At 38.2% G+C, this 12,949-nt stretch overlaps 1 protein-coding gene across 4 annotated transcripts in view; it reads left to right on the top strand.

Moving 5' to 3' along the window:
• strbp (spermatid perinuclear RNA binding protein) overlaps positions 1-12,949 on the top strand; it is a 227,999-nt gene that overhangs the window by 129,633 nt on the left and 85,417 nt on the right. For 3 of the 4 annotated variants that reach the window (XM_073052558.1, XM_073052555.1, XM_073052556.1), the window contains exons 3-5: positions 1,713-1,902; positions 2,768-3,003; positions 6,988-7,153. In XM_073052558.1, coding sequence (XP_072908659.1) covers positions 1,864-1,902; positions 2,768-3,003; positions 6,988-7,153 — 441 coding nt within the window. In that variant the 5' untranslated portion in view covers positions 1,713-1,863. The remainder of the gene's footprint in view (positions 1-1,712; positions 1,903-2,767; positions 3,004-6,987; positions 7,154-12,949) is intronic. The other variant, XM_073052559.1, reaches the window with a different exon arrangement.

The following is a 12,949-nucleotide window of genomic DNA, read 5'->3' as shown; positions in this document are numbered from 1 at the left end:
AAGACGGTGGGGGCCAAGGAACTTAACATCATTGAAAAAATTCAAAGCAGGAGAAGTGTCACGAACATAGGTGGGAAGAGATTGAACAAGGAGGGATAAGACAGTGTCAAGGTATGCAGAAATGAGTTCAGTGGGGCAGGAGCAAACTGAGACAATAGGTCTACCTGGACAGGCAGGTTTGTGGATCTTGGGTAGGAGGTAGAAACGGGAAGTGCGGGGTGTGGGAACTATGAGGTTGGTGGCAGTGGATGGGAAGACTATACTGGGTTAGCTGAGCATTGACGGGCACCTTGGTTACTTGAAACATGAATCCAATCTTATATCCACTAGTAAAGATTAGTTGCCATGGTATCATAGCAATTAGCACAACATTATTACAGCTTGGGGCATTGGAGTTCGAAGTTCAATTCCGGTGCCATCTGAAAGGAGTTTATATGTTCCTCTCCAAGAAATGTGCATGTTTCCTGCAGGTGCTCTGGTTTCTTCCCACAGTCCAAAAACATACTGAAGAGGGTAATTGATCATTGTAAATTTTCCTGTGTGGTTAGCATTAATCGGAGTTCTTAGGGGTTGCTGGGGCAGCTTGGCTCAAAGAGCCATAAGGGCCTACTCCATGCTGTATGCTAAATAAGTAAGAAAGAAAGATCTTATAGAGACCAGAATATGCAAGTTCTGTTACCAATGAAGCATAATTGATAAATTGGTTTGTTATTGTCACACCTATTGATGTACAGTGAAAAACATGTCCTTCATACATTCTGTACAGATTATTACAGTAGTCCATTGAGGTATTACAAGGAAAAACAATAATAGAATACAGAACGAAATTGCCATGTTACAGAGAAAGTAGTTTATTTGTCACATGTACATTGAAACATACAGTGAAATGTGTTGTTTGCTTCAACGACCAACACAGTTCAAAGATGCACTGGGGTGGAGTTCACGTGTGTTAGCATGCTTCTGGTGCCAGCATAGTATGCCCACAAGTTACTACTTGTGTGTCCTTGGGATGTATGTGAAAGGAAACCAGAGCACCTGAGGAAATTCACACAGCTACATGCCATTCCTCCTTTCACACCTGCTCCATTCACATTCTGCAGCCATAGCTAAAGTAAAAGATGAAACTCAGATAACCCCCAATTACTTGCACAAAATATTATGCAGCTAAATGACAAATATTCCCCATACTGAAATGCAGTGGCATTTCAAGTAATTTTATCCATTGAATACTTTTCCCACTTGTGTGTTATCTGTTACTTATTACTTTGTGCCTTTATCCATTGCATACTTTTAAAATATTTGTGTGAAATTAAGTATTAGATTTGGTTTTTGAGTAGTTAAATACAGGAAGTCTGAACTAAAGATTTTCTCAGGATCCCCATGAAGAAAATGTCTCTCTAGTCAAAAGTCCTTTATCAGCTGTGTAGATGTAGAATCTATCATGTGAGGTGAGGTTAGTCTGGTAGCTCAACTATACTCCATGCAGAAACAACAGAAATGCCATGCATATGGGTAAGTTTAAAGTTATATGAAAAATAGGATTTGCAAGGAAACTGCTATTTGCAATATAAGGGAGGAAACAGTAAAACAAAATGGTTTCAGTAGTAGCTCAAAACACACCCTTTTCTTTTTCTCACTTGGCGCTTACCAATTTCCTTTGTGTATTTTGCGCTGTATCGATTTGATCTCTTCTGTTTTCTCCTCCATGAAAGAACTGAGGTACAGAATGAGACCTTATATGCAGCACAGGCGGGGGAGATCATGTGGCTTGCATGGCTACTGCAAGGATGAAAAGTCTTAAATGGACAGAGTCCTGCAATTTTCCCCCGTTTGGGTGATGGCTTAATCATTTATATTTGGAGGATGAAGTATATTGAAAGAATGAAGAAGACCATACAGAAGGTAAGCTGTCTAATGTTACTTGCCTTAGTAAGGTCTTCAGCATTCTTCAAGTTATATTCTCTGCATGCCAAGCTCTTGCCCTATCCTCTCCTGTGTTACCAGTTATCATTCAGAATTGACTCTCTGCAATTTCCTCAAAAATTGAAGGCTTAATTTTAAGTCTTAAGCATTCTTACAGGTAGTCCTTTAGTAGATCATTTATAAGTAAAAGTCTAATCTCAGTAAAAGCTTTCAAATATGATGTAAAACTAGCAGGGTAAGTGATTTACGATTATTTTGCCTCAGGCTGTCTAAACACAAACTAATAGGGAAGAGGTCTTACCACAATGATGTCAGAATGGAACAACATTCAGAATGAATTTTTTTTTTGTTATCATACAATCGTCCTAACTAATGTTTGGGCAATTAAGTGCACTACAGAAATCAAGAATCATTTATAAACATGGTATTTTTGTGCATTGTTATGACCTTTTAGTCATAATCGTGCTTTGTTGTACATGGTGTATTTGTTCTACTTTGACTTCATCATCTAAAAAACAACTTCCCTAACAAGAGCAATGAAACCATGAGAGAATGGAAAGAGCAGTATGCTTCATGCCTCCTGAAGTTGAAAGCCATGGTCTCCAAATTATCTGCTGTAAATTAAGTCTTGTCTGTCAATCTATAGTTGTAAATGGATATCTATTCTTTTGCACTACTGGGGTGCAAAGAAAATAACAAAGGAGCAGGCTATCAGCATTATCTTATGCATGGATTTTGATGCTGCTTTGGTTGATTTAATATTTAGCACATGGATTTTGGAATTTCTGTTCCTTTGTGGGGTTAGAAAATAGTCTAATATAAGATATTTATTTTCTTTCCAAAGAGGCCAATTCGAACTTTTGCTAATGATGATCGTCATGTCATGGCAAAACATTCTGCAGTATACCCTTCCCAAGAAGAGCTTGAAGCTGTACAGAATATGGTTTCTACCGTGGAATGTGCACTGAAACACGTATCTGATTATTTGGATGAAAGTAATTTGCAGTCAGTTAATGTGGATGCAGATGAAGATGGAGCTGGAGATGCCAAGAAAAGTGATTCTTCAGAGAGCAACTCAAGGTTACTGCCTCTTACTTATTAAAGAATGATACAGTTTTTTCTTTATGGATATATTATGCTTGATTTTAGATAAATGTACAAACGTTCTGCAGATTTATTTGACTTTCTTCCATATCAAGTGTAGATTATTTGTTGGGAAGTTGTACTTTCCATTTAGAAAATATGTTAAATATTTGGTTTAAATAGGTTTTCTAAACAGAATTATAATGAAATTTCTTAATTCCAACAGCATCGTTATAGCAGACTTTTAGACAAGTTCCATTATGTCCTTGAAATTAGAAAATCTGTTCCTAGATCATATTTTTTCCAAATATATCTTACAAACCTATTGCTTGGAAATGTCTCCTAAATGTAACTTTAGGAAATGAACCGCAGAAAGCAGAGAATGTTTAGAAAACAGGATATTTTGTTTCTATGTTTTCTTTTACAGGGTATAACAACTTTTACAGGAGCTTGGTCAGAAAGATAGATCTTAAGAAACGTCATGATGGAGATTCTTAGGGAAAGAATTATAGACTTTGGTAGTTGAAATCATGATGGGCCAATCATGGAATATTGAAAGCCAGGAATAATCAAGAGACCAGAATTGGATGAGAACAAGTATAAGAGTTTTAGGTTTGTAGGTGATTACAAAAGTAGGCGATAGCAACATTAATGAAGGTTTACAAAACCGTACAATTTAAAATCAAGTTGTTGCTTAATTGAGTCTGGACACAATGATAATGTAATGAAAGAACAGGACAGCATGAGATGAAATGAGGGCTTTTGGATGACATCAAGTTTAATTACAGAGGATCAATTGGCCAGTCATATTTGTGTTGGAGTAGGCAAAAATCTGGTTGTATAAGGTAATGGATGAAGCAGGAGGGGAATTGTGACAGGAGTGGCTTAACTAATGTCATGGATGTGTCTCCTGATTCTTACTTCTGGGTCTAAGATGTGACTCACTTTTCTCAAAGAGACACTTGGTGGGCGGGTAGATGCCAGAACACAGGGAGAATTGTAAAGCATGAAAACTAAAAATTCAAAAACTGAGATGTCAGCAGTTCAGAAGTATTTATCTCCCTTTGCTCAGTATTTAATTGAACCATCTCTTGCAGCTGTTACAGCCAGTAGTGTTTTTGGATAACTCTCAATTAGCTTTGCACAATGTGATGGAGAAAGATTTGCCCATTCCTCCTTGCAAAATTGCTCAAGCTGTGCCAGGTTGGTTTGGGGAGCGGTGGTGGACAGCAATCTTGAGGTTTTGCCAGAAATAATCGATCAGTTAAGGTCAGGATGAGGTTTTTCATTCCAGAACGAAGAAGATGTCCTCCTTTTTCAAAGTAAGGGCTTCCCTTCCTCCACCATCAATGTTGCAGGGTTAGGGTTCCTCTTGCCTTGCCGACCACCCACCAGCCTCCGCATTTGGCACATTATTGTCTGTAACTTTCAACATCTCCAACAGGATCCCACCATCATGCTGATCTTACCCCCCTCCACTTTCTGCTTTCCCCATCTGACTCCCTTGTCCATTCATCTCTCTTCTAGCACTTATCCTTGTAAGGGGAACAAGTGCTACATTTGCCCCTAAACCTTCTGCCTCACTACCATTCAGGCCCCTAAACAGTCCTTCCAGGTGAGGCAACACTTCACCTGTGAGTCTATTGCGGTCATCTACTGTATCCAGTGCTCCCGGTGTAGCCTCCTGTATATCGGTGAGACCTGACATAGATTGGGAGACCGCTTCGCCATGCAACTATGCTCCGTCTGCCAGAAGAAGTGGAATCTCTTAGTGACCACCCATTTTACTTCCACTTCCCATTCTTATTCTGACATGTCAGTCTGTGGCCACACTCAGGTTGGAGGTGCACACACCTTATGTTCCGTCAGATCTCTGATCTGATGGCATGAACATCGATTTCATGAACTTCTGGTAATGCTATTGTCACCCCCTTCACCACTCCCCATTCCCTTTTCCCTCTCTCACCTAATCTCCTTACTTGCCCACCAACCCCCTCTGGAGCTCCTCCCCCTTTTCTTTCTTCCATGGCCTTCTGTCCTCTCCCCTTCTCCAGCCATGTATATCGCTCACCAATCAACTTCCTAGCTCTTTACTTCACTGCTCCCCTCTCCCGGTTTCACCTTTCACCTTGTGTTTCTTCCTCCTCTCTCCATATCTTCTAACTGTGACTCTTCATCCTTTTTTCCTCTCGTCCTGATGAAGGGCCTCGACCCAAAACATCGACTATATTCTTTTCCATAGATGGCCTGGCTGCTGAGTTCCTCCAGCATTTTGTGTGTGTTGCTTGGATTTCCAGCATCTGCATATTTTTTTTTGCTTAAGGTTAGGACTCTGACTGGGACACTGAAGGACATCAATTTTCTTCATTTGAAGCCACTCCATGGTTGTTCTAGCAGTGTACTTTGCGTGATTGTCCTGCTGAAAGACAAACTTCCTCCTCAGTTTAAGCTTTCTGGCAGAAGCTAGAAGGTTTTTATCCAGGATCTCTCTGTATTTAGCAGCATCCATTTTCCCATCAATCCTGACCAGATTTTCAGTCCCTGCTACTGAAAAGCATCCCCATAGCATGATGCTATCTTCACCATACTTTATAATAGGAAATGTGTTATCTGCATGATGCACAGTATTAAATTTACACCACACATACCGCTTAGTGTTGAGGCCAATAAGTTCCACTTCTTTATAGTCTCTTTTAAGTGACACTTTGCAAAGTCTTGATGGGCAAGGATATGCTTTTTTTTCAAGCCAGGGGTTCCTCCTTGCCACTGTTCCATAAATACCCCTTTTGTGCAAAGCCTTAAAGTTTGTGGAGCCATGGACTTCATCTTTAATAGCAGCCGCTGACTTCTGCAGCTCACTCAGAGTGACTGTTGGTGTCACAGTAGCCTCTCTTATAAGTGCCATTCTTCTCTGGTGACTAAGTTTAGAGGGGCAACCAGACATAGGCAGTGTGGCTGTGGTTTCATGTTTTTTTCCACTTTTTCACAATGGTCTGCACTGAACTCCTAGGTATGTCCAGTGTCTTTGAGATGGTCTTGTACCCTTCCCCAGATATGAGCTCCTCTATTATAATATCCCTGACTTGCCTTGATTGCTCTTTTCTCTTAATTTTGGTTTTGTCTGTTGAAAATCTACCATATTATCGGGCCTTACAGAGAGAGGGAATATTTATTCAGATGATCCTCCAATTTTCTACATCAATAAATTGGGTGAGTTGGTAGGGTATACAGTATTGCATCGAGGAAGGTTGATATAGTAATTACAGAGGGAATTAATACTTTTTTTAGCCTCACAATTATGATTTTTAATTTTTAATAAATTGTTGGCAGCTTTTGGAATCTGTCTTTTGATTTGATGTGATGCACAATGGTTTTATAGATTAGCTCAAAAATCCTACTTCAATATATTTTAAATTTAGAAAATGAGACAGTAAAATGCGAAAATAGTTGTGGTGTTAATACTTTTTCAAGGCACTTTAAAAGCAAGGATGTAATAAATCACTTGTTTGATTCATCTCTGGGCACAACAATTTAGAATGAAATGGTTATTGTAAAGATGCAGAAGCTGTTTACCAGAAGTAATCAGGTATGAACCATTCTCATAAGGGAACTGAGAAGAAGGTTTTAATAGGGCTACCACCAAAGTTATATGAATAATTGGGAGACAATCTCTTGGCATTAACAGTAGGTTCAATAATTAAAGGTCACACACAGATTTAGTATCTGTGGTAAAAGATGCTTGTTAGAATATAGTGGTTTTTTTCATGAATGGTAAACCATTACCTGAAAAGATAGTGGAAACATATCAGTGAGAAATTGAATGGGAAACATTTGAAAAGCTGGAAGACTACATGACTGTATATATTTAAAAACATCAAAAAATTATTACTCAAATGGATTAAATGTTTGTGGAAGAATTGTACACGCACACTTCCTTCTTTGAAACACACAAAAATCATGCAATCGTTTTTTTTAAAACAGTGAACAGAGTGGCCGTGTCTTGTGCGGAGTGATGCGAATTGGATTGGTTGCAAAAGGCTTGCTAATAAAAGGAGACTTGGATTTGGAGCTGGTGTTGATGTGTAAAGAAAGACCAACTGAGAAGTTATTAAGTATAGTCTGTGACAATCTGCCATTACAAATTCAGGTGAGTTCAGAGAAATCTAACATGCTAGACTTCTACGGCAATGAAATGATGAATGTGTATACATAAAACGCTGTGTGTGTTTTTAGGCTTGCAACTGATAGTTCATTGACATAAGATGAGTATATATAATTTTTTAATTGTATCCAAACCCAGAACAATGGATGATGTATTTATTAAGTATAGACTGCAGCTTGGTTACTGTTTGATCTAGTACCATCCTTTTCTCTCAGAAAGACTAGCAGAAACACCTTTCTGTTTCAGAATAGGCGAATTAATAGAATTTGTAGATGGGAGGAGATTCTGAGGGTACAGCTAAGGATGCCTGAAAACTACTTTTGGGAATTCTAAACACAAGAGATTCTGTAGAAGCTAGAAATCCAGAGGAACAAACGCAAAATGCTGGAGAAACTCAGCAGGTCAGGCAGCATATATGGAAAAGAGTGAACAGTCGATGTTTCGGGACAAAACGTCAACTATTCACTCCTCTCCATAGATGCTGCCTAACCCGAGTTCCTTCAGCATGTTGTATTTGTTTTGGGAATTCTAGTTTATTTCCTGTGATGTTGGAAATAAAAGAAAATTTATTTATTTACCAACTTTAATGTTCTGAAGCACTTCAGAGTCAACTATGTAGAGTTGTATTGTAGTGATTGTTACAATAAATGAAATGCGATAGACAATTTTTACCCAAGACTCTCCCACAAATAGCAAACTGATAATGACCAGGCACCAGAGAGAACTTACTTGTTCTCTTCAAAATGGTGCCATGGGATCTGTTATGTGCAGCCAAGATTGCATTTGGAGCTGCACTTTATCATGTCTTGAAAGGCAGTGCCAATATAGATCTGTACTCAATTCTCCAGGGTGGGATTTGAAAACACAGTCTTCTGATTTAAACATTGATTGCTACTAGAACAGCGATGGAGTTGAGAACAGAATGGAAACCATACCAAGTACGAAGTAAATTTACACCACAAGATATAGGAGCAGATTTAGGTAATTTGGCCCATCAGTTCTGCTCCACCAATTCATTATGGCTGATCCATTTCTCTCTCAGGCCCAATCTCCTGCCTTCTGCACATATCCCTTCATGCACTGACTAATCAAGACTCTGTTAACCTCTGCCTTAAATATACTCAGTGACTTGGCCTCCACAGCTGCTTGTGGTAACAAATTTCACAGATTCACCACTCTCTGACTAAAGAAGTATTTATTATCAAAGTACATATATGTCACTATATGTAACCTTAAGATTGATTTTCTTGTGTGCATTCACAATAAATACATAGAAACAAAAAAAGCTAAATAATAAATAAATAAGCAATAAATATGAAGAACATGAGGTGAAGAGTTCTTGAAAGTAAGTCCGTAGGTTGTGGGAATAGTTGAATGTTGAGGTGAGTGAAGCTGAGTGAAGTTTTCTCCTCTGGTTCAAGAGCCTGATTGTTAAAGAGAAATAACTGCTCCTGAACCTGGTGATGTGGATCCCGAGGCTCCTGTAGCTCCTTCCTGATGGTAGCAATGAGAAGGGAGCATGGCTTAGATGGTGGGGGATGGGTCTCTGATGATAGATGTTGTTTTGCTGCAAGAGCACTCCATATAGATGTGCTCAGTGGTGGGGGAGGGCTATACCTGTGGTGGAGTGAGCTGTATCCAATACTTCTTGTAGGTTTTTTCATTCATGTGCATTGGGGTTTCTATACCAGGCCATGATTCAACCAGTCAATATTCTCTCCGCCACGTATCTATAGAAGTTTGTTAAATTGTAGTCCTGAGGTGAATGAGGGTTATAGGGCAGAATGCATACATAGCTTTACCTTGATTAAGATTTTAAAATCATGTAGTCTGTATATCCTTTAATATTGTTAAGTTGTATGACGTGACACCTTGAGAAACATAGTAGTATAGTTGACAAAAAGCTTTAAAAAATGCCAAGGTAGAAATCTGAAATGAAAACAAAATGTATCAAGCTGTAATATTAATGTGTGAAGGTTTTGGTGCAGTACACAAAGAATCATCAACCTGATTAAATGATTCCTTGTAGTTCACACTGTAGCTTTATGTTATAAAGATATATTTCTTTGAGCTGATGCATTTTGGGAGCACTTACGAGGTTACGACACTTGTTACTCCTGTGTACAAATTAGTAGATCACTGGAAGATGACAAGTAGACATGTTAAAAAAGACATTTGGGTTACTGACCTTCATTACAGAAGTAGGGAGTTTATGCTTCAGCTTTATAAAACTAGTCGGAAGTCAGCTAGAGTATAGCTCTAGTATACAGTAAGTGTATGCTATTCGGGTTACTTGGGTATAGGAGTATGTGATAGTGTCAGATAGTGTATAGAAGAGATTCACTAGGATGTTCCCTGGAATGAAGCATTTATTAGAAAAGACTGAAGAAACTAAGTCTGTTCTCCCAGGAGTAGAAGGGTTTGAGAGGGTGACATTTATTTATTTGGATTACAGCACAGAATACACCCTTCTGATCATTTGAAGTACGCTGCCCAGCAGCCTGCAGATTTAACCCTACCTTAATCGCTGGACAATTTACAATGTTCAGTTAACCTAAAACCCAGTACGTATATCTACTGTGTGAGTAAACTGGAGCACTTGGGAAAAAAACCCATGTGCTTATGGGAAGGAGTGTACAACATGCCTTCAGAGGATGGCGGAATTGAACTCAAACTCCCAACGCCCCAAGCTGTAATAGCATTGCGCTAACCACTATGCTACTATGGTGACAAGATTAAGATATATAAAATTTTGAGGGATATAGCAAGAGTGGACTGCAGGAAATTTTCTCCGATATAAGAATAGATAAAATTAGAGGACTTAAGTTTAGGGTAAGGGAAAGAGATTTATGAGGGACCTCTTCTTTATCCAAAGAGTGCTAAGTACCTAAAATACATTGCCAGAGTAAGTGGTTGAAGCTAGGTTACTGACAGAATTGAAGTGACCAGATGAGCTCTTGATATGCTTAGGCACGCATATAGGCTGTGAGATTCATGGCCACAGGTTGGCATGAATGAGTTGGGCTGAATGACCTGTTTCCATGTTTTGTGATTCTGGTTCAGTGAACCTGACTTAAAGCTGAGAGTATTTTGATGAGGAGATGTAAGAAAACAGATTTGAACACAGTACGGATTGATGGCTGGGAAACCTTGTTCTATTGGAATATAAAAGACAGAATGGTGTACTTTAAAGAGCAGCAAGGTATAAAGTGAAAATAAATGCCAGGCTGCATCTGGGGGAACCGAATGGAGCGAATGTGTCAGGCTGAAGACCCCTGATGAGAATTGGAAAGAAAGGGAATAAGTTAGTTTTAGAGTAACACATATAAAATGCTGGAGGAACTGAGCAGGTCAGGCAGCATCAGTAGAAAGGAATAAAGAGTTGATATTTCAGGATTGAATTTTAGACTGCAGATTGGTTGGAGAAAGGATAGATGCATTATAGGTTGGGTGAGACCAAAGTTACTATGGAGATGAACCTTGGATAAAGTATTCTAATTAAGAGGCTAACGAGGGTAGTTAGAGAGAGAACATGAACAGAAGAGTATAATTGTGAACTGAGTGTGATTAGAGAGATCAGGAGAGAAATAACACAAACAAAGGAATGTATAGACTGCAAAATGCTGAACTTGAAAAATGCCCTGTGCATCAAGCTGTGTTGGAGAAAAATGCAACCAATATTACAGACAGACTTACTACTTTTGAAACAGGTCTTTTGACCTAGCATGTCTATGCTGACCACAGTATCACCCTTGATAGTCCCAATTGCCTGTGTTTAGTCCACAAACCTCCAGGCCCTCCCCTTCCATGTACCTATCCTCTTAAGTTTTGCAGTTGTACCCTTAAGCTGGGGGTGTTCATTACAGCAGTGGTAGAGCACAATGGGCATGGGACAGAGAATTTGAGTGGTAATTGGTAGTATTTCAAGTCACTCTTACAGACTAAACTCAAAAGTGCTGCACACATTGGCTTTTTCCACTTCCCAGCTTCTCAATTCATTCCTCTTTTCCCACCCCCTCCCCAAGCCCTATTGCCTTTCCACAAGACCATGAGACACGGGAGCAGAATTAAGCCATTTGGCCCATTGCGTTTGCTCTGACATTCCATCATGGCTGAATTATCCTTCTCGACCCCATTCTCCTACCTTCTCCCATAACATTGACAGCTTTACTAATCAAGAACCTATCAACCTTTTTATAAATTTTTTCTGATACTTGTTCAATTTAAGTTTCGGTATTGTCCCTTCAATGTCTCCAAATAAAAATAATAATGGACTATGTGGGAGTTGTACTCCAATAATTTGTTCCAATAAAAGTCTTAAATTTATCCAAAATGGTTGAATTTTAAAACAGGACCAGGTAGAATGTAAAAAAGTACCAATTTCTTGACTACATGGAAAACATTGGTCAGATATATTTAAATTAAATCTATTTATTTTCTGTGGTGTTATATATAATTGATGTAAAAAATTATATTGTATTAATCTAAGTCGAACATTTATTGTATTTCTCATACCATCAGAACATAATTTTGACCAATTTTTTCCATCAATTTTAACATTCAGATCAGATTCCCATTTTTGTCTTGATTTGTGAATTCCTAACTTAATTGTTTGCTTTTGAATCAAATTATACATACAAGATATAATTTTTTTAATTTTTCCTTTCTGAATTAATATTTCTACTTCACTAGGTTTTGGCATCAACATTGTTTGTCCCAGCTTTTCTCGTAAATAGGCTTTTAATTGAAAATAACAGAAAAGAGTATTATCGCAGTTAGTTGGAAATCTGATTTATATTTAACTATGGATCATTGGAATAATGAAATACATAGTTGTATTCCATTTGAAAAAATTACGTATAATCTAAGAAATGAATATGATATATTTTTGAAAATTTGGCTCCCATACTTACAAAAGATAGGATTAAATACACAGGTCCTTTGAAGATAAAATCATAGTAATTGGGGAAAGTAAAAATAAATATCAAAATTATTTTGAACTCCATGGAGCATGTGGGGATCCTCCGATATCCAGGCAATCTTTTTCTTCTTTTTTTTCCTTTTTTTTTAGATAAGGGTTAAGGGGGGAGGGTCAACATTATTTTTCTTACTATTTTATTATCACATTTATTCCTTGTAATTTCTAAAATTTAATAAATAAATGAAGAAAGAATGAAAGAAAGAAAGAAAGAAAGAACCTATCAACCCCTGCCTTAAACATACCCAATGTCTTGCTTAAAATGGCTTCACCTATCAACTGCTAACTCATACTCCTCCCCCTACCTCTTTATTCTGACTTCTGCCTTTGCAGTCCTGATGAAGAGTTTCAGCTCAGAACATCAACTATTTTATTTCCCTCCACAGATGCTGCCTTATTTGCTGGGTTCCTCTAGCATTTTCTATGTTTTCCAACATCTGCAGTCTCTTCTATGTCTCCGGTTGCTCAATCTGGTTTATCAGGACCAATTCTCATCTCTATACCAGTCCATGAAAATAGATTAAATGGCCACTTATATGGTCATGTCTACTATTTGTAGTACCTGGCTCCATGCTTACAATAATTACCACAGCATCCTTTTGCCTTTTCAGCACTTAGTGGACCATTTAGCTCAATTTTGTATGCCGGTATTTGTGCTTCAATTAAGACAGCTTTAATCATACCAACAGATACTACTATTTCTTTTTACACAAATCATATCACAATGCATAAATGCACTTATCCTCCATTACCAAATGAGATAATGGTTTGGAGGTTTGGCACCTTTGCTTTCATATTACGTA

The sequence above is a fragment of the Hemitrygon akajei genome, chromosome 7 (assembly GCF_048418815.1).
Source record: "Hemitrygon akajei chromosome 7, sHemAka1.3, whole genome shotgun sequence".
NCBI classification, from domain to species: Eukaryota; Metazoa; Chordata; class Chondrichthyes; order Myliobatiformes; family Dasyatidae; genus Hemitrygon; species Hemitrygon akajei.
Note: the sequence above shows the minus strand (reverse complement) of the source record. Positions and strands in the feature narration are given on the sequence as shown.